The sequence below is a fragment of the Nyctereutes procyonoides genome, unplaced genomic scaffold (assembly GCF_905146905.1).
Source record: "Nyctereutes procyonoides isolate TBG_1078 unplaced genomic scaffold, NYPRO_anot_genome, whole genome shotgun sequence".
NCBI lineage: Eukaryota > Metazoa > Chordata > Mammalia > Carnivora > Canidae > Nyctereutes > Nyctereutes procyonoides.
In genome coordinates, this window is record NW_026575049.1 from 20,768,105 (window position 1) to 20,789,558 (window position 21,454).

The 21,454-nt window shown below is 52.0% G+C and overlaps 2 protein-coding genes across 5 annotated transcripts; both read left to right on the plus strand.

Annotated features, from left to right (window-relative positions):
• The first annotated feature begins 1,709 nt into the window (after positions 1-1,709).
• PKDREJ (polycystin family receptor for egg jelly) lies at positions 1,710-9,406 on the plus strand. The gene has a single exon (XM_055329030.1). The coding sequence runs from the start codon at positions 1,723-1,725 to the stop codon at positions 8,494-8,496; it is 6,774 nt and encodes a 2,257-aa protein (XP_055185005.1). The 5' UTR covers positions 1,710-1,722; the 3' UTR covers positions 8,497-9,406.
• A 6,837-nt stretch (positions 9,407-16,243) lies between these two features.
• On the plus strand, positions 16,244-21,424 carry CDPF1 (cysteine rich DPF motif domain containing 1). 4 transcript variants are annotated; one of them, XM_055329083.1, is made up of 4 exons: positions 16,244-16,327; positions 16,749-16,861; positions 17,890-18,001; positions 20,123-21,424. In XM_055329083.1, the coding sequence occupies exons 2-4, from the start codon at positions 16,749-16,751 to the stop codon at positions 20,267-20,269; spliced, it is 372 nt and encodes a 123-aa protein (XP_055185058.1). In that variant the 5' UTR covers positions 16,244-16,327; the 3' UTR covers positions 20,270-21,424. The 4 variants fall into 4 exon arrangements, with proteins under 4 accessions (XP_055185058.1, XP_055185059.1, XP_055185060.1 ...); XM_055329084.1 differs by having other exon boundaries at positions 16,244-16,323; XM_055329085.1 differs by lacking the exon at positions 16,244-16,327 and adding an exon at positions 16,329-16,341.
• The last annotated feature ends 30 nt before the right edge of the window (positions 21,425-21,454 follow it).

Here is a 21,454-nt window from a genome sequence, read left to right on the forward strand (position 1 = left end):
AGTTTCTTTTTGAGATACAATCAACATATAATTTGGCATTTGAATATAAGGTAAAATAGACTTCAAAACATAGATTATGGGGATGACTGGGTGGCTCAGCAGTTGAGTGCTTCCCATGCCCAGGGCGTGATCTGGGGTCCCAGGATTGAGTCCCTCATCGGGCTCCCTGCATGGGGCCTGCTTCTCCCTCTGCCTGTGTCTCTGCCTCTCTCTTCTTTCTATGTCTATCATGAATTAAAAAAAGAGAGAGAGAGAGAGATAAAAACAAAACAAAACCAAAAAACCCACAAAGATTATTAGTAGAGATAAACAGAGACATTTCATAATGAGGAAAGGACCAAATCATTGAGACATAATCACAAACATGTATGTCTAATAGAGCCTCAAAATATATGAAGCAAAAATTGACAGAATTAAGGGTAAAATTGACAGGATTAAAGAGTAAAATAGGGATCCCTGGGTGGCGCAGCGGTTTGGCGCCTGCCTTTGGCCCAGGGCGTGATCCTGGAGACCCGGGATCAAATCCCACGTCGGGCTCCTGGTGCATGGAGCCTGCTTCTCCCTCTGCCTATGTCTCTGCCTCTCTCTCTCTCTCTCTGTGTGACTATCATAAATAAATAAAAATTTAAAAAAAGTAAAAGAGACCATTTCGTAGTCATAATAGAAGAGATTAACACCCTTTCAGCAACTGAAAGAAAAACTAGACAAATATCCAGAAAAGACATGGAAGATCCAGGGGTTCAATACCAACTATCTTGATCGAGTTTGACATTTTTAGGATCACCCACCCAACAACGGTAGAACACGCAGTGTTTTCAAGTGCTTGAGGACAATACATCAAGGCAGACCACACTAGTCTATGACCTTTCCAACAAGTCTCAATAAATGTAAAGGGATCAAATCATATTGAATATGTTAGAAATCAATAACGATAAGATTTCTTTTTTTTTTTTTAAGATTTTATTTATTCATGAGAGACACACAGAGAGAGGGAGAGACACAGGCAGAGGGAGAAGCAGGATCCCTGCCTGGAGCAGGATGTGGGACTCTATCCCAGGGCCCTGGGATCTCACCCCGAGCCAAGGCAGATGCTCAACCATTGAGCCACCCAGGTGCCCCAAGAACCATAAGATTTCACACAAACTCCAAATATCTGGAAATTAAAGACGACACTTTAATTCCTGGATCAAAACCCAAACCGGGGAAGAGTAGAGATGTGTTAAATCGAAGGCTAACAAACACCACAGATAAGCAGGAGACAGGCAGGCAGTGTTTGCAAGGGCATTTACAGCATTAAATGCTTCTATTTAGAAAACAAAGATCTAAAAGCAGTGACTTGGGGTTTCCATCTAAGAAAGTAGGAAAACCAAAGCAATATTAGAAACCCGAAGTCAGAGCTCCCTGGGCTCTCAGGGAGGACCAGTCCCTCTCGGTTTCCCTGCAGGCGGTTGGTCCGGAACCAGGCCGTGTTATTGCACGGCCACTCGCGGAGGCAGCCCCCCCTCGGGTGTGGGGGGAGGGGCGGGCACCCCGGAAGCCCATCCCATTCGCCCCTGCAGGGTCGCTGCAGGGTCGTGACCCCGCGGCCCGCACCCCCCCGCGGCAGTTGGCCAGACGCGCGGCCTGCGGCGGCGGCGGCGGCGGCGGCGGCGGCGGCGGCGGCGGCGGCGCGGCGGCAGCGGCGGCAGCGGCAGCTCCCAGGTCTCCGGGGAAGGCGGCTCCATGCGGCCCGGGCCCGCGCTCCTCCTCCTGGGCCTGGGCCTGGGCCTGCACCTGGGCCTGCACCTGGGCCTGCACCTGGGCCTGCACCTGGACCGCGGCCGCCTCCCGCAGCCTCCGGCCCCTCTCCCGGCCCGGGCCGCCGTCTTGCTCCCGGGGCGGCACGGAGCCGGGACCCGTGGCCCTGCGCAGGGAGACGCGGCCGCGCTGCGCACCTGGAGGGGCGCCCTGGGCCCCGGGGAGCTGACCGGCAGCGCCCGCCTCCGCCTGCGGCCCCGCGGGGCCTGGCCCGGCACCGGCCGCTGCTGCCTGCCCCGCAGCCCCGCGCGCCGCCTGTGCGTCCAGGTGCGCGCCCTGCTGCGCGCCCACCTGGCCTCGGCACCTGCGCGGGTGCACCTGCAGCCATGCACCTTTGGGCCGCAGCTGGGCCGAGCCTCCGCCCCGAGGCGCCTCCGCCGCGCGGCCCTCGTCGAGCCGGCCACCGACCGCCCGCGTCCCTACCCAGGCTTCGTGGCCAAGACCAGGTGCCCCACGGACGGGCCCACGCCTGTTGCTCTAGAAGCTGTCAACTCGGCCGGGCCCGCAGCCGACGAGTCTTCGGTGTCCTGCAAGTTAGCGGCACAGAAGCCCTGCATTGTCCCCAAGGTAAAGATCAGTAGGAACCAAGAAGGTGTTCCTGTGCTGTTGAACAGGAACAAAGAGGACACCTTCAATGCCACCTTTAAGTACTACTGCCCGTCCACCACATTCATTCTTCCACGGTGGCAAGTCTTTTCCGTTTCCTCCGAATCTGAGGTACCAGACTGGAGTAAACCTTTGGATGTACCAGAGCTGCGATTGGGGAGAAATCCCGCACATCTGTATGTCCCCCCAAAGTCTTTAGCTTGGGGGATGTATGTGTTTAATTTCTCACTGACCTTCTACGTAGAGAGAAACAGAACAATTGCGGCAGTGGGCTCGGATATCCTCTACGTTAACATCACCAGAAGTGACCTAAAGGCAGTCATTGCTGAGAATCCCAACGTAACGATTAACTTCACAGACACGCTTCTTCTGAATGGATCAGGTTCCTCTGACCCCGACTCCGACAATCCTTTAGACGGACTCATTTTCTCTTGGTACTGTACCACAGAGCCAAAACAGTACCGGGGAGATAGAATCGCAGTGATGAGCAACAAAGTCTGTATCCCACACAATGCTAATCTGAAGTGGCCAGGGGCCTCTGGCCCTGTCTTCACAATTCCACCAGGAACACTTAAAGGTGGAGGTGTCTATTTTTTCAGACTGGTGATCCGGAAGGGTGGTAGGAAAGGCTTTGTCGACAGAACGGTACATGTGCTCAAAGGACCTGCACCTGTAGCCAGCATTTCATGCATTGAAAATTGTGATGCGGTTTTGGTTATTTCGGATAGATTTTCTTTGTTTCTAAATTGTACGAATTGTTCATCAAGTCTTGATTTCTATGAATGGTCGCTTCTGTCGTCTAACGGTAGTCAGGTACCATTTGATTGGGTGAGACACACCACAACAGGGAAGACTAGTGCTTATTTGACTCTTAAAGCTTTTGTTTTTAGGAATTTTTCTGAAGCTCAGTTTTGGATTTCTGGGCATATAGCAAGTTGGAGTGGGCATGACTTGCATTTCAGGCACTCCTTTATTATTAACCGTGTCCCTCAAATTGGACACTGCACCATTGATCCACCTAAAGGAGTTTCATTTCTTACCAAGTTTGTCATCCAATGTCAGAATTTTAAGGACAATAACATCCCTCTTACATACAAAATAATTGTTTCTGATTTGCATGGGTTTGGTCAGATCAGTTCTGTAAAAGAGAACAGTTTGGGGGCCATCCTGTATTTGGGGAATCAATCCACAGCACCCCCTTCCTTTCTCCCTGTTGGCATGTTGGCGAATCATTATGCCATGAAGATATACGTTCAGGTGTATGACTCTTTAGGAGCTTTTTCTCAGGTGACTTTGTACTCCACTGTACACGCTCCAACGGACGAAGTTTCAGAAAAGGATGTGCTTGACCAGTTATTCAATTTCACCATGGGAACGAATTCATCACTATCTGCTTTGCTTCGAAACAGGGAATTTTTACCTGCAGGTTATTTAATATTTATCGCAGCTTCTGTCTTGAACAGCTTAAAACCTGAATTGACTTTGCAAGCTGACAAAGCCAGACTCCAGGAATACCTTGTCAACCAGACTTTCATTCTTCCCAATAGCACTTTGGTGGAAATTAGCCAAGTGGTCATGAGCATTGCTAAATTAACTCAGACCACCTCTGGATGCACCCTAATGACTCAGAAGCTTGCCACAGTGAGGATCTGGCAAGCAAACCAAGCCCTACAACAGTCTCGACAGAAGGATGCACACCGTTACTCTGAGCAAATAGAGATCATGAGCACTGGGATATTAACAAGCTTGTCTAACATCATTAAAATGATTGTTAGCTATGAAGTGGTTGAGGAGCCTTTCTACGAGATGGAACTCCTAGCAGACACAATACTGGACAGCAAAGTGCCAGGGAATGAGACCACTGCGCTGATGGCTTCCAGCTTAAACATGTACATCAGAAAGACCGAGAAGTGGGGTGTCACCAATGCCTTCGGCAATCAGCTAGCCAGTCGAAATTACTTTAACCCAACACTCAACGTGAGCAGTGTTCCTAGTCTGCCTGCAAATGCCCCTATTTCCATCATGTTTTGTGAGTTTGTAGACGATCCCTTTCCTTGGTTGAAGTATCAGGAAAACTACTCTGTGGAGGTGGTTGGATTCAGAATGACAGGAACCACACCGAGTGGCAGTGTGATAGAGATCGTGCCTGACATAGCGGAAGTGTACATCACCAGAAAAAACTTGAGCTTTGCGGCTTTTAATCTCACCATGGGCCCCAGCAATGAGCCTGGTGAAGTCGAGGAGTCCTTGAAAAGGACAACAGGGGAGTTTAGCTTTGAGGTGGACAGCAGTGTAGTCAAGGAGGTGCTGGTTCACATTGTGACGGAAGTGACCGTGTTTTTCACCGTACTGGTATATGCCGGCAGTCAAATCACCCCCAGTGCTCTGGTCGCCACCTTCTTCGTGCCCTATGACATCCCTCCTGTGGCCAACCAAAGTGACCTGTTTGACTCAGCCTGTACGGTCAAGGAGGCCCGTGTGGTTTGCATTCCGCCGTCCCTGCTGCAAGTCATAGCTCAGCGAAGCGGCTCGACCGAGTGTGCCATGATCATAGTTCTGCAGGCGCCTCGTTTTGTCATGGTACCCAGTGTAAAGCTAGTGAGAATTGCTCTCTTCGGTGCTTACTGCTTAGACATGTATGGGATCCAGAGTGATTGGAGAGAAGATACCTGTGTTCTCGGAGAGAAGACCACCTGGCGCCGAGTGCACTGCATCTGCAAACACTCAGGGAGGGCCCGGCGGCAGCTGGACGCAATAAGAAAAGGTGGCAAGCACCTGCAAACCCACTTTTTGACGGCCAAGGTGATCGTGATCCCTAATGCTGTAGATCTGCGGTTGGAGGTCATCAAGAACGTTACCCAGAACCCTGTGACACTCTTCACTGTACTTTTCATTATGCTCATGTACCTAATTCTAGCTTTCTGGGCCTTGCATCGGGATGGAATGGATCGGTTTCTTCGGCATCAAGTGATAATTATACTCGATAATGATCCTTATGATAAGGTATGTTACCTCATCACTATTTTTACAGGAAGCCGTTGTAGGTCTGGGACCAGGGCCAATGTCTTCATCCAACTTAAGGGAACCGAAGGTGACAGCGATGTGCATTGTTTGAGCCATCCATATTTTACAACCCTCCGCCGGGGAAACATCAACTCTTTCCTCCTAACCACGAAAAGTGACCTGGGAGACATCCATTCCATTCGTGTGTGGCACAACAACGAGGGCAGAGCTCCCAGTTGGTATCTGAGCAGAATCAAAGTGGAAAACGTGTTCAGCAGACAAATCTGGCTGTTCATGTGCCGAAGATGGTTTTCTATTGACACCTCTTTGGACAGAACATTTCCTGTGACCCACCCAGACCAGCCTCTGAACAAAATGGACTTTTTCCTGATAGATTCGATATACAAGCTGGGGAGAAATCACACGTGGTTCTCTATTTTCTCTAGTGTCGTGGCCAGGCCATTCAATAGGCTGCAGAGACTGTCCTGCTGTTTGGCGATGCTCATGGCGTCCCTTCTGTGTAATATCATGTTCTTTAATCTCAATGCAGAAGATGAAACGGAGCCGGAGGAGAGAAGGTACATCAGGTCAATGATGATAGGCCTGGAAAGTGTCTTAATTACGATCCCAGTGCAACTATTGGTCGATTTTCTGTTCACCTACTCTCAGAGGGAACCTCGTGTGGCTCTAGAAGAGGCAGCTCCCCAGAAGCATTCTTTGGTGCCAACGAGCGAACACTGGGAGGAATATCTGGAAAAGTGGCATGCTCTGGAAATGGCGGACGCACGGACCAAGGTGGCTTTGAAGCTGCCACCCGGGAAAAGCGCCAGACCTCAGGAGGCTTCGGCCAAGGCGCCCCCCGTGGCACTGCGCCCGCATAAGAAAGGACAGAGCAAGATCTCAGGCCCCCAGGAGAAAAAAACCAAAGCCAGGAACCAGAACGCAAAAGACAATCAAAATCAAAATGCCCAACATGTCACTATGACAGAGCCGTCTCTGATGGTGAGTCACCTCGAAATTAACAAGAAGTGCAGGGTCATTCTGCCTTGGTATTGCGTGTACCTAGCGTGGGTCCTGATTTTCATCACGTCCAGCATAGCTTCCTTCTTCATTGTGTTTTACGGGCTGACCTACGGCTACGATAAGTCGATAGAATGGCTCTTTGCATCGTTCTGTTCCTTCTGTCTGTCCGTCTTTCTGGTGCAGCCGTCTAAAATTGTATTCTTGTCGGCCCTTAGAGCAAATTGGCCCAAGTACTGTAAAAATCTTTCGTGGACAAGCGGGTACTGCTACACCGAGATCAAGCTGCACAGCAGGAGCTTCAGCCCCAAAGAACTGCAGAAGCGACACGAGCAGATCCTGCAACTCCGAAACTCCAGGATGTACCAGCCCCTGACCGAAGATGAAATCAGAATATTCCAAAGAAAGAAGAGAATCAAGAGGAGGGCGTTCCTGTTTCTGAGTTACATCCTGACTCACTTCATCTTTCTCGCCCTCCTGCTGAGCCTCCTTGCCCTCCTGCGCCACACAGACAGCTTCTACTATAACCAGTTCATTCGCGATCAGTTCTCCGTGGATCTCAGCTCGGTGACCAAGCTGGCGGACATCTACAGGTGGCTGAACAGCGTGCTGGTGCCTCTGTTCCACAACGAACAGGATCCAACGTATCTACCCGATAGCTCCTCTAAAATCCTGGGTCTCCCCCTGCTGAGGCAGGTGAGGGCAAAACCTGGTGACAAACTCTGCCCGCCTGCCAAAAGCTTTGCGCACACTGGCATGGAGCAAGAGATCCGCTGTCATCCCAGCTATGGCACTGACCTGGAAGACACGAGAAACTACACTGACCTTTGGAATACAGTGACTAAGAGGGCGGTGGACAAGAATACCAACGGGTTTACCTACAAGCCCCCAGAGAAGGTGTGGGCGTATTTCTCCCATGGACTCTTACACACCTACGGGTCCGGAGGCTACGCCTTCTATTTTTTCCCTGAGCAGCAGCAGTTTAATTCCACGGTGAGGCTCAGGAACCTGCAGAGCAGCGACTGGCTTGACGAGAAGACATGGGCCGTGATTCTGGAGCTGACCACCTTCAACCCAGACGTCAGCCTGTTCTGTAGCATTTCGGTCATTTTCGAGGTGTCTCAGTTAGGAGTTGTAAACACAAGCATATCCGTGCACTCCTTCTCGCTTGCTGACTTCAACAGGGAAACTTCAGCCGAAATCTACTTGTATGTGGCCATTCTCATCTTTTTTTTAGCTTACGTTTTCGACGAGGTCTACGTCATCTTGCAAGAAAGGGCCTCCTACGTGAGAAGCGTGTACAATCTGCTCAACTTTGCTTTAAAATGCATATTTACCGTGCTCATCGTGCTTTTCTTCCAGAAGAACTTCTTGGCCACTGGCATAATCCGGTCTTACTTGTCGAACCCTGACGATTTCATTCCCTTTCATTCGGTTTCTCAAGTAGATCACGTCATGAGGATCATTTTGGGTTTCCTGTTATTTCTGACCATCTTGAAGACCCTCAGGTATTCCAGATTCTTTTACGATGTGCGCCTGGCCCAGAGGGCCATTCAGACCGCCCTTCCCGGCATTTGCCACATGGCGCTTGTGGTGTCCGTGTACTTCTTCGTGTACATGGCCTTTGGCTACCTGGTGTTCGGTCAACATGAGTGGAACTACAGCAACTTGGTTCACGCCACACAGACAATATTCTCCTATTGCGTCTCAGCATTTCAGAACACGGAATTCTCCAACAACAGGGTTCTGGGGGTCCTGTTCCTCTCATCTTTCATGCTGGTGATGATCTGCATACTGATCAACTTATTTCAGGCAGTGATTTTGTCTGCCTATGAGGAAATGAAGCAGCCCGTGTATGAGGAACCGTCAGACGAAGCGGAAGCCATGACCTATCTGTGTCGCAAGCTAAGAGCTATGTTTAGGTTTCTGACCTTCCAACCTAAGGACGAAGATGAACCAGAGTTCTTTGTTGACATGCTGTATGGACAGCCAGAGAAGAACAGCCGCCGGTATCTGGGGCTGAAGACCAGAAACATAAACGGGAAGAAAATGGTTTATCTTGTTGTGTGATGAGTGACAGGGTTGAGAACCAAGGGCAAGAGTTCCCCCAGATGCTCATTCTGTGGGTATAGGGAATGTTCAGTGGCTCAATGGTGCTCTCTACCTGTGCCCTTCAAAATGCACACCCCTACTTTTGGAAGTGTCTCCACTTTTGGCCTCTGCTCTTGAGTGTTGGAATGTAGGGCAGGTCTGCGACATGGGAGCCAGGGGCTAATTCCTCCTCTAGAGGGGAATTAGGTGTCTTTGGAGCCCATAGCAGGTTAGAGTATTAGAGACCCAGAGCTGAGAGAGAGAGAGAACTCAAGGGCCCCCCCCTCCACCTCACCAGGGCAAAGCATTCTCCCTGGGACTGAGAGCCAAGAGCTTGTGGCTCATCAGCCCCTCTAGGAGTTCTTTTTCCAGACCTGGAGCACCCTTCCCAGCACTGCCCCCACCAGGCCTCCCCTCCTCCACCCCCCCAACACAATCCAGCTGGGCCAGGCCTGGAGGGACCTTGTGGGGAATTCCAAGATTTGTGCTCCTGCTTTTGAATTCAAGGATGGGAGCTGAGGGTCAGCAGCTTCCCATCTACTCCGTAGGGCTATTGCAAGTTAAAGGTGTAAAATTTAATAACATATTCCAGTCATTAGACATGAATTTTGTTAAACAACAAAAAAGCATGTGTAGGGGGGGGGAAGGAGTGGGTTCATACTGAAAGATAGTAAACATTCTATATGTTGACTAAAACAGTATATCCATCCAGGACTTGGGCTTTGGGTTATTTACAGCATGGTGGATTATTTCCGAATAATACAGAAAATGTGTTTTTTTGTTTTTTTGTTTGTTTGTTTAAGAGAAATATGGGCTCGTAACTCTTATTGTTCTGACCAGAAGCATGTTCATTTATGTAGATGCCACTTTAAACTTTATCAGAATTAAATGTGAGATTTCTTCTGTGAGACTTGCCGTGATTTCTGCGTGAGGGGCTCTACAGGTGGCTCCTGCCCTCCGCATTGAGAGCCAGTGAAAGGGGACGACTCAATCAGGTGGGCGACAACTTTGTCCCAAGCACTTCTTACTTGATGCCCCTGCGGTCCTGAGCTCTATTGGAATGGCTCACAGGCGCGCACACACATTCCATCCCAGTCACACAGTAGGATCCGAAGGTCAGGTTTGGATTTGTTAAGTCCCCTGGTGGGGAGGTCATGGGAGTCGCTGGGTCCATTCTGGCCCACTGGCCTCAGCTGGAGTTCACATTCATAGATGTCACCTCCTTTACCACCCAGCTTCTGAACAGGTTGAGAAAAAGTAAACATGATGGCCAAATAATTATTTTTTACATTTAGAGGCCAGTTGGGCTCCAGATAGGTAGATGTCCTTGCCTATGGAATCCCAGGATGAGAATGTGAGCCCCGGCCACAGGAAGCCTGAACCATCCTCCCCTGAGAGCTTAGAAGACCCACACAGGTGAGGCAGAGATTCATGCTCCATGGATGGGTGCTCTCAGACACTCCCAAATTAGCAATCAGCTGAAGCCTCGGCCCCTCTCCAGGCTTCGGGTAGACTGGTCGGTCTCCCTTCCCAGGAAGAGTGCTCTGGGGGTGACCGTACCCCATGACCCAGAGCTGTGCATTGGGAAAGAGTGAGTTACAGGGCCCGAGTGGGCAGGCCCAGCTGGAGAGGCCTCAGGCCCAGGAAGGGGACCTGGCCTTCCTGGTACCAACACGGATGCTGTCTGAGGACCAGGGAGGCAGCTCTAGGTCCTACGAAGGAGACCAGGCTTTTAACTTCTGGTTACTATAAGAAGTCTGGGAGTCACAGGACTTTCCCATGCATACTGGGAAAGAAGAGAGTGCCAGGCACCTTCTAATCCAATAGAGCAATGATAACTATTATCTAGTTAAGAAATATAGGGATGCCTGGGTGGCTCAGTGTTTGCCTTCGGCTCAGGGCGTGATCCCGGGGTCCTGGGATTGAGTCCCATATCGGGCTCCCCACAGGGAGCCTGCTTCTACCTCTACTTGTGTCTCTGCCTCGCTCTCTGTGTCTCTCGTGAATAAATAAATAAAATCTAAAAAAAAAATGTAGAAATGCCAATGATAATATTACCAGGAAAACAGAATAACAAGTGAGACAAAAATGCAGGTTCTTTTGAAGGCCATTTTATTATTATTATGACTTTACTCTCATACGCAGAAAACATAAAACTTGAAGTAGTTCTAGATTTTTTCCTCCTGTTGGACTGTGGCTGCTTCCTTGCACAGGAGGAAAAATCTCCATCCACATTGGTTTATCTGAGGACCCAGTGCAATTCAGGCAGCAAAACTGCAACTCAGCAATTTTATGTATTTTTTTTTTAAAGATTTTATTTAAGAGAGAGTGAGGGAGAGGGACAAGCAGCCTCTGCACAGAGTGTGGAGCCCAAAGTGGGGCTCAATGAGCTCAAGACCCCGAGATCATGACCCGAGTAGAAATCAGGAGTCAGACACTTAACCGGCTGAGCCACCCAGGTGCCCCACAACTCAGCAATTTGAAAGCTGTTTCTAAAGATCCTTCTGTTCTCATCCTGGACTAATGTGACAGTTCTGAACACCCAGGTGTACACCCAATAGGAAACCAAGATGAACCTTTTCAGATTTGTTCTCACTTTAGCCCCTTACCAGCTCAGGATTTCAAGAGTCCTACATACAGAGACATCTCTCCATCTGCAGCTACTGGGGAGCTTCATCCATCTCAGACTCTTTGGTTAGTTATGAAAACTTGCTTTTTTGAGGCCTGCAAAGTGTTTGTTTTACTGTTAGAAATTTACTTAAAAACGATACATCACAAAAGGTATTTTGTCCACGGGTGGCCAGAACAGGTCTCTAAATGAAACCCCCGGGACGCCTAGGTAGCTCAGCGGTTTAGTGTCTGCCTTTGGCCCAGGGCATGATCCCGGAGTCTCAGGATCGAGTCCCGTGTGGGGCTCCTTGCATGGAGCCTGCTTCTCCCTCTGCCTGTGTCTCTGCCTCTCTCTCTCTTTCTCTGTGTGTCTCTCATGAATGAATAAATAAAACCTTTAAAAAATAAATACATGCAACCTCCCTCTACCACTCCATGGGGAACCAAACCTCCCTCTGAGCCAGAAGGGAGCTCTGGCGTGGTGTGTGGCAGGTGGGTATCCACGCGTCACGCAGGGCTTCACTGGGGGCTGGTGAGCCTGTCGTTCCTATTTTGTGGAGATTCGTCTTGCTGGGCACTTAGGAGGTATGGCCTTCTCTCTATGTATATTGTACTTTTAAAAGTTTTCTTTAAAAAAACTCAGGCCTGCTCCTGAAATTTTATTAAAACTAAAAGCAAAATGCAATCTTTTAGACCTTAATTTTGCTGGCAGAGGTGGAGACAGGGATGAATAGGATTATTCTCAAGGGCAGAATGAGGTGTGTGAAGAGTGAATCTTCCACACCAGCACCCTTTTGTTGCTGCCAGCAATGCTTTGCTTTAGAGTCTAGTCTGCATTCAATGCTTTTTTTTTTTTTTTCCCATCTTCAGGCTTCCTTTCTCAGTCTTCACCGAGATACACAATGTGCACTATTTGTTCAGGATTGTGACTTTTAAAAGTTATTCTTTTAAGACCACATTGATACACAGTTCGTAAGAACTGCCACAACATATGGGTAATTATCTTCCCCAGCAAGCAACTCCTAACATGGGGTGAGGATGGCACCAGGAGATACTATAAGTCTCCATATGTCTAAATATTTAAAGGTTATAAAACAAGCTACAAACTAATACATAAAATAAGTTATATCTACCTACCTTGATAAATATACCTATGTAATGACAAAAAAATATTATACATAACACAATGGTTTTCCTAGAACTACAAATTGGCAAAATACCAAAGATAACCAAATTATCATTGTGGACCTCTGGGTGTTCTTCTGATGGGCCACCAGTGCTTGGATGAGCAAAAAGACATTCCCGATCAATCTGTAAAGTCTTACATATGTATTCCATAAAGCTATGTTCTCTTGCCTTCGTTTCAGAAAAATCATTATATTGATAATAATAAAGATTTTCACATGATTGTTCTATGGATGATATGCCACACTAGACAACTTTTCCTGAGTCATCAGAGTGTCCATACTGTTTCTGATTATCTCAGTTGGGAGAAAATTCATTCTGCAGAGGGAGTAGCAACTGGAATTGTCAATAAAATTTGTAAAGCTTTAGGTTTAGAATCAAATCACCAGTGTTGACGTCCTGTTTGAACATTGCAAAGAGTGAATATAAAAAAATCCCACAAAATTTTTCCTTCCCTGATTTAAATTTTGCCCTCATTTCACTACCACCACTGTTCCTTATAATTTACCTCAGTCCACAGGGTGTTTATGTTTTTCTATTTTCACATTTTTCAGTGCTGGGATATCATAAAGAAAAGTGGCAACTGTGGCAGGCCTTTCGTGTTGCTCAAATTCCTCTTCAGTAGAAACTCTGCCTCGATCTAAAGTGGCCAGAAAACAGTCTCTATAGAAATGAGTTCTAGGATTATTTGTACATGAATCTTCTCATTCAGGCCCCAGCAAGTGTTTCGGTTCCCTAGTTCTAATTTCCCTATATTGAATGTGAATGTCATTTTGGTGGTTTTGTTTTGTTTGTTTTAAAGATTTTATTTATTGATGAGAGACACAGAGACATAGGCAGAGGGAGAAGCAGGCTCCCTGTGGGGAGCCTGATGTGGGACTTGATCCCAGGACACTGGGATCACGCCCTGAGCTGAAGGCAGACTCTCAACCACTGAGCCACCCACGTGTCCCACATTTTGGTGTTTTTTTAAAAAAAATTTAGGCCAGTTTTAGGCTCACATCAAACTTGGGCAGAAGCTACAGAAATTTTCCATAGACCCCTGACCCCCCGGCTCAGGCACAGCCCCCCAACCCCCTTCATCAGCCTCCCCCAGGTGGCTCATTTGTTACAACTGGTGAATCTACATGGTTGACTTCAGGGCTCACTCTATGTCCCACATTCTATGAATTTGGACAAATGTATAATGATATGTATCCACCATTATAGTGGCATGCAGAGTAGTTTCATTGTCCTGATAGTCCTCATCATCCCACCTATTCATCCCTCCCCTCTAACATGGGCCAAACATTGATTTTTTTTTTTTTTTTACTGTCTCCCGTTTTGCCTTTCCCAGAATGTCACATAGTGAGAATTGTATAACAGGTAAGCTTTTCAGACTGGCAGCTTTCACTTAAGAATATGCATTTAAGTTTCCTTCATGGCTCGGTAGCTCCTCTCTTTTTAGTTTCGAGTAAGATTCCATTGCCTGGATGGATCACAGTTTACTTATCCATTTGCCCACTGAAGGACATCTTGGTTGCTTCCAAGTTTTGGCAATTATGAATAAAGCTGCGATGATGGCACACCTGGGTGACTCAGTCAGTAAAGCATCTGCCTTTGGCTCAGGTCATGATCCTGGGATCTTCTGGGATCGAGCCCCACAACAGGCTTCTTGCTCAGCAAAGAGTTTGCTTCTCCCCTCTCCCCCTGCCATTCCACCCACTTGTTCTCTCTAATAATATTTAATGTCCAATGTCAAGGAGGCTCTTTTTTTTTTTTTAAAGGCTCCTTGCAGGGAGCCTGACGTGGGACTCAATCCCATGACCTTGGGATCACCACCTGAGCCAAAGGCAGATGCTCAACCACTAAGCCACCCAGGTGCCCTCAAATAAAGAAATCCAAAAAAAAAAAAAAAAAGCTGAAAAGAACATCCACATGCAGGTTTTTGTGTGAACATAAGTTCTAACTCCTTTGGATGAATACCAAGGGGTGCAATTGCTGGATTATACGGTGAGAATATGTTTAGTTCTGTAATAAAATGCCAAGCCATCTTCCAAAACAGCTGTACCATTTTGTATTCCCGCCAGCCATGAAGGAGAGTTCCTGTTGCTTCACATCCTCCTCAGCAGTTGCTGTTGGCAGCATTTGGATTTTGGCCATTCTAATAGGTACAGAGTGGTAGCTCATTATTTTAATCCACATTTCCCTGATGACATAGGATGTGGAGCATCTTTTTATATGCTTATTTGTCACCTGTATATTTTCTTTGGTGAGATGTCTGTTCAGGTGTTTGGCTGATTTTTAAATCAGGTTGGTTGTTTTGAGTTTTAAGAGTCATTCGTACATTTTGGAAAATAGCCCTTTACCATATACATCCTCCCCCGCCCCCATTCTGTGGCTTGTCTTTTCGTTGTCTTGATATAGCACTTATTTTACACCCAGTTTCTCTTTTTTAAAAAGATTATCATATTTTTATTCTTCTTGACAAGTGGTTTATTGTATTTCCCACGATTCATCTGTAAATATTTAGTTTCTTTTAGCAAACCATTTTTTGAGACATTTTGAGATGTTTTTAATCCTTTCGGATTTTTTTTTTTTCATCTACTAAAAACTGTGGAGGAGCTCAAATTCAAAATTAATTTTGTTTTCTGCCAAAGACCGTGATTATTTGCTCTTTGAATATTTTGCTTAGCTTTTCTAACTTGTCTAGCCTACCGGCTTTAAAAGTATTCATGAGACCACAGTCATGTATCTGAGAAGTTGCAGGTCATATATGAAAAGCTTGGCGGGGCGGGGGGGACTGGGGATCCCTGGGTGGCTCAGCGGTTTAGTGCTGCCTTGGCCAGGGGCCTGATCCTGGGGTCCCGGATCCAGTCCCAGGTCGGGCTCCCTGCATGGAGCCTGCTTCTCCCTCCTCCTGTCTCTGCCTCTCTCTTTCTCTATGTCTATCATAAATAAATCTTTAAAAAAAAAAAAAAAGAAAAGTTAAGAAAAGAAAAGCTTCGGGCTCAGCAGTTTAGCACCTGCCTTTGGCCCAGGGCATGACCCTGGAGATGGGAGTCCCACATCGGGCTCCCTGGATGGAGCCTGCCTCTCTCTCTCTGTGTGTCTCATGAAATAAATAAAATGTTAAAAAAAATGCTTCCTCCAGTTGGTCCATCTTTGGGCAGACCCATAAAAAACCAATTTCAACAGTATATGTAATCTTGGAATCAATCCAAAGAATGCTATTGCTGTTATGCACCCAGAGCAGAGCTCATATCTGCAAGTTAAAAAGTCTAGAGCGCTTGCTAAAATCCCCAGGGTCCAAGTCCAGGTCCAGGTCCAGGTCCAGGTCCAGGTCCAGGATTAGTTGTTATTCCCAGGATTACTAAAATGCCTCAGATACTCCTGATTTCTCAGTTCCCCAAGGGAGGAAGCCCCACACCGCAGGCCTGCTGGCTTCCGAGGCTGCGCAGGGCTTCGCGGGTGCAGGGGGCCCTGGGGGGGGCCTGGAGGCGAGCAGGGGAGGCTGGGGCAGGGACACCCCGGGGCCTGCGCAGGGCGGGGCTCTGCAGGGCAGCTCCCCGCCGGCGTCTGCGGGGGTCGCGGGGAAGGGGGGGCGCGTTCTGAACCCATGTGGTCCGCCGCCGGGGGTGGACGCGGCCGCTCCCGCCGGTCCTGATGGGGTGCGGGGCACACGGAGCCGGCGAGCTGGAACCAGGGCGCGCCAGCCCCGGCGCGGGGACAGCAGGCCCTGCCCAGCCCCGAGGCACCACTACAGCGACACCCAGCCCGGCGCTGCGGCCGGAGGAAGACCCGCCCCTCCCCCAGCCCGGGGCCGTCGGGGGCGGGGCCGTCGGGGGGCGGGGCCGGGGCTGCGCACGCGCCGTGGGGCGGGGCCGGCGGGAAGCGGGTCGCGCATGCGCCGTGGGCCGACGGCCGCGTGGTGCGCACCTGCTGGCCGGGATTGGGCGGCGGAGGCTTTGGGGCCGGCGCGCGGGGCCCCGGGGGCGGACCCGGACGTGCGCAGGCGGCGGGGCCCCTGAGGCAGGCAGGACTGCGCGGGTGAAACAGCGGCGGCGGGTGGCGGCCGGGGCGCGGCCCCCGAAGCCCGAGGGGAGGGAGAAGGCAACACGGCCGGGGGCCCGGGGCCTGACCCGCCGGACAGCGGCTGGAACCCCCGTGGGGACCTGGGGGAGCCCTCGGCCGTTGCCCCGCCCTGTGTGCGCGTCCTGGGCATGGACGCCTGGGTCGGGGTGCCGGCTGGAGTGTGTTGGGGAGCCCCCTAGGTTTGAAGCCAGCAGCCAGCCTTGTGTTGAAGCTTGTCCTGCTGGCTCTGCACCTGTGCACCGGGGGTCCTTGTCCGTAGGGGGTGCCCTGGGTCTTGGGGGTCAGAAGCAAGCAGTGGGAGGCCTGGAGACCGCGCATCGCTTGGTTCTCAGGGGGCCATGCCCTGTGTCTTGGGCTTGCAGATGGAGGGCGAGGCCGGGCGCCTGCCCCTGGGCGTGTTTAAGTGCCAGCTCTGTGCCCTGACAGCACCGTACAGCTACGTGGGGCAGAAGCCCCCTGACACCCACTCTGTCGTGTGAGTACACCTGGCTCCTTGGGCTGCTGGCCCAGGAGGCCCCAGGCTGGCGGTCCCTGAGTCTGACACCTGGGTGGTGCTTTATTAGGCCCTGGACACTGCAGGGGGGGCCTGCGGAGGCACAGGGCAAGGCCCTCGCCCCTTTCTCCCCTTCCTCCCCACTCCACCCGGAGCCCAACACCTGCTCCCGCTGTGGCGTAGAAGCACTGTCCCTGAGGGAGTGAAAGGCCCCGTGGCAGCCCCTTCCTTTGGGCCTGAGCCTTGTTGCCATTCCTCCTGGTTCCCGTGGACGTACTTTCTGAGTGGAAAGCCTGTCCGCCCCCCTTGCACGGGTGGAAGTGAGTCCGAAGGACCAGCTTCTTGTAAATTTGCCCAGAGCCGACCTTGAGTAGAGCCAGTGGGTCCTGGGATTTGAATCATGACCTTTAACTTGTCCTTCATCAAATGCCGTGTCATGAGGAAGCTGACCAGTACATTGCTCACCCAGTGTGTTACTCAGTGGAGCAGGTGGCAGGGGCCAGGGCTTTCTCCTGGGTGGGTTCCTCTGCTGACCAGGAACCTGGGCTGTCGTCACAGAATCCCGTTGGTCTCCTATGATGTGCAGGGTGAGGCCAGGACCTGACACAGGGTGTTGGGTGCCCTGGTTCTCCCTGTGTGGTGGGAGCGGGTGGCTTGAGAGTAGGTGTCCGCATGCTAGGAGTGTAGGGATGAGCCCTGTGCCCCGTGCGCCCGTCCTAGCGGGGCAGGTAGGGGGTGGGGCCTTGCCTTGCACTGACCTTTTGGTGGGTGAGGAGTGGTTTTCCCAACGCAGCTGTCAGAGCCGAGAGCAGCTCCAATTTCCATTCCAGCCTGCTCCCCGATTGCTTGCTCTTTTGCTACTACCCGGTGGCACAGGGGGACCAACCCCTCCTCCTGTGAGCCCACCCAGGCATGCAGGCCCTGGGGAGGTCCATTCCATGCTACTGCCAAGCTTCAGGCAACGGAGGTTCAGGCCGTTCTGACCTCTGGCGTCACTTACCGTCCTGCAGCCTCCTGGAGGAGAGTTACGTCATGAAGGACCCATTCACCCCAGACAAGGACAGATTCCTGGTCCTCGGCTCTCGATGCAGTTTATGCAGCCGGCTGGTGTGCGTGAGCCCGGTGGGTAAGCTGTGTGGGCCGGGGCTGCCTCCCCTCCCTCCCTTCCTCTGGCTGGGACCCTGCACATGGTCGTGGGAAAGGTGACATGTGAGCCTTTCCCAAAGACGGCTTGAGTATCAGCCCCTTCTTGCCTCAGTGATTGTAGGAGCCCCCCAAGTCACATGGGGGGGGGCAGCTGGTCCACCTGGTTATGGGTAGGACCTGCAGAGGTGAGGAGACAGGCAGAGGGGTGAGCTGGGGTCAGTGAGGGTCTCCGTGTTGGCTGTGGAGTGGGTGTGGACAGTTCTGGCCCTCCCCACCGTGCCTGTGGCCACTGGCTGCTCTCTGTGGGACGGTGACCTTCTTCCTACTTGTTCTTGGGGGGACCTTCCCCAGGAAGGAACTGTGCTTTCTCGAGTGTTCATTGTGGGCCAGGCCCTGTGCTTGGGGCCTGGTGCACCAGTGCAGGATCCTTTATTCCTGCCCTGAACATAGCTGTGCAAACCAGTGTTGGCGCCATATCATAGGTGAGGACTCGGAGGTTCAGGGAGGCTGAGTAGGCCCAGGCCACCAGGGTAGTGAGCCTACTGTTGGAAACCCCAGGGATGGGCGGTAGTGTGGCCGTGTGGCTGAGCAGCGTGGCCGCTGTAATCCCAGTGACCCAGCGGTACAGTAGTCCCTGGGGACTCTGCGAGGGGGCAAGGTGCGGGCAAGGCTGCTGTCACAGGTCAGGTTTAAACATCAGCCTCTGTCCCTGAAGGGGCAGAGTGACAAGATTGGGCAGGGTGGGAGGAAGCCTCAGCAAGGCAGAGGCCTGGGTGTTCAAGGACATGGGCGGCTGATGGGTGCCTGGGAGGACTCAGCAGGAGAGAAGCAGCTGGGAAATAAGACTGCAAAGGGAAGCTGGGCCAGGGAGGGGGAGAAGGCTTGAATGCCACACTTACACTTTTGGGCTGTACTTGGTGAGCAGAGGAGAGGGTGCTCCAGGTGGTATCCGAGGTATCCAGCATTGTTGGATGAAGTGCTTGGTTGGTGGCAAGTGAGTCCCCTCTCTTACATGGGAACAGATCTCTTCTGAGCACCGCAGGAAGGACAGCCTTGTCTTAGCTGAGGCACACTCTGAGCTGCTGGAACCCAGAGCCCCCAAAATACAGTGGCCTGATGATAACAAACAGTTTTCCCTTACTTTTTGTACACGTGAGAATCCAGAGCAGGTGGTGCCACCTGGAAAGGCACTGCTGCCATTCTCAGCACACAGCATCCACTGAGGCCGTGGAGGCTGCTGCAGCTCCCACCATCACACCTGTGCTCCCGCCAGCAGGAAGAGACAGGGAGCACATGCCCATCCCTTCAAAGGGCATGCCTGGGAGGTGGCGCAGAGCTGCCAGCGACACAGACCCAGCCATGTGGCCACACCCAGTTGCAGAAGGGGCTGGGAAAGTAGTCTGTGGACGGGGCCCTGGGCAGTGGGTCTCAGGGATTGAGTGGCAGAGGATGGGCACAAGGGAGGGTGGCCCCCATTGCACAGATCTGACCTCCCACCCAAACCAGCCACCTGCCTTTGGCCTTTATGGTGTGTGTGGCTGCCCCCAGCCCGGTGGTCGCCGAACCCTTGCCCACTGCTGATAACCAGGGAGGGGATGTCGGGTCTCTGACTCTCTAGGTCTGGGCTCTGCTGCTGCTATGCATTGTTATCACTTCACTCATGATGGAGCCGGGCAGTCCCCAGAGCTCTTCCATGCCATCCTGGCCCTTCCACCCTGGTCGACCCGGGCCTGCTCTCTGACACCTTCACCAGTCTTACTGGGTGATGCTCACCTGCTCAGAACCCCCGACGCCCCACTGCCTGTGGGGTCTGATGGAGGTCGGCTCTCTGCTCCCCAGCAGCCCTCTGTGGTCTTTCCTCTTAGGTGATGACCATTCTTGGAGGTGGCTGGCCAGGCCCTGGGCCCTGCTGTCCCCTGTGCCATTCTGGCCCTGGCTGCCCCATCCTGGCCACCCTCTGCCCAGCTGACCGCTGCCCCCCCCCGCCCTGCCACTCCCCACCGGCTCCTGTACATGGCCAAGGGCTGGCCTCTGAGAAGCCTGCACTGCACTCCCTGCTCTGGTACTTAGCCCGCATCCTTCCCCGGCCTCTTTCAGGAATGCAGTTTATTCTACTCCAAGAGATTTTGCCTCCCCTGTGTCCGGGAGAACATGGACGCCTTCCCTCAGGAAATCCGGCAAGACTTGGAGAAAAGGAAAGCTCCATCGAAGAGGCCTGCCAGCCAGCCTGGCTCTCGGACGTGAGTGCGGCCAGGTGCGGGGGTGGCAGCGGCACCTCTCATGGAGCCCCTGGGCCGCCAGGCCTCTGCACCCGCGGCGGGGATGGGGCTGTACGGGAGCTGTCATGGCAGCCTCATCCCGGGGCAGGCAGGAGCAGCGTCTGCAGAGAGCAGGGGCCCAGCCTGCAGCAGGAAGGGGCCCGGGAGGTGGGCAGAGAAGGCCGTTGGGGGGCAGGCCTCGCACATCCAAGAGCCCCCTCGATGCCGAGACCACAGGGCGGGAACTGACGAAGGGCTAGACACCAGCACCGAGGGAAGCCGAGTCTGGGCCATCTGGGCCTTCCGCCCCCCTCCCCGGACCTGGACTTCTAGGCCGCCCCTCCAGGTCATCCCCTGGCGTCTGTGTACCCGGGGCCAGGCCTGGAGGGCCCTGTGCGGATTCATCAGATCCAGGAATTGCCTCCGGTGACGTGCTGCTCCCCTTGGCCCTGAGGACACAGGAGTGAAGGGACAAAGCCCACTGTCCTGGTCCAGTGTGGGGAGGACCTCTGGTCGCGCTGGGGGTCGTGCCACCCGTGCTGACATGGAGGCAGGAGGGCTGGAGTGAGGACACGTGCCTTCCCCATCCCGGGGAGTGGTGTCCACGCAGTGAAGACATCACTCAGTGGGATGGTTCACAGGGAGGTGACCTGCGGGAAGGTGCCTGAGGGGTGTGGGCAGCTGCACATGGTGATTAGGGGGCCTGAGGCCGGTGGAATTTTACTTCACACCTTCATGATACCTGGATAATGTTTTAAATCTTGACCATGTGTTAGATTCATAATTAAAAGCCCAAAGATTCAGTTAATGTTTTGAAACATTTGCAAGACAGATGTTCCCCTTGGCACTCGGACCTGGCATGCGTGGCTGGGGGTTGGGCGTTGCCACTTGCAGCCTCCTCCGTTTCCGCGGGCTCTGGCCCCTGCCCCAGGCCCAATCCCATTCCCAGGCACAGGGATGCTTTCCCCCGCCCTCCTGCAGGGCCTCGGAACTTGAGCTGCTTGCTTGCCCCTCTCCACGGGAGACTCAGCACTGACCCTGGGGCACTCCTCCCCCATGGGCACCCCTCCCCGGGGGCTCCCGCGGCCCCCACCTCGGCAGTGGGTGAGGAGAGAACAAATAAAAAGCTTTTATCAGCCAATCTGCGCACTGGGTTTTATTTCCAGACGCT

What these genes read in the sequence shown, in the direction of transcription:
- PKDREJ (XM_055329030.1), top strand. Translation starts at nt 1,723, where the DNA reads ATGCGGCCCGGGCCCGCGCTCCTCCTCCTGGGCCTGGGCCTGGGCCTG.
- CDPF1 (XM_055329082.1), top strand. Translation starts at nt 16,725, where the DNA reads ATGCCCTGTGTCTTGGGCTTGCAGATGGAGGGCGAGGCCGGGCGCCTG. An exon ending in CCTGACACCCACTCTGTCGT is followed by an intron (nt 16,862 to 17,889) that starts GTGAGTACACCT and finishes ACCGTCCTGCAG; the next exon opens with CCTCCTGGAGGAGAGTTACG. An exon ending in GGCTGGTGTGCGTGAGCCCG is followed by an intron (nt 18,002 to 20,122) that starts GTGGGTAAGCTG and finishes GGCCTCTTTCAG; the next exon opens with GAATGCAGTTTATTCTACTC.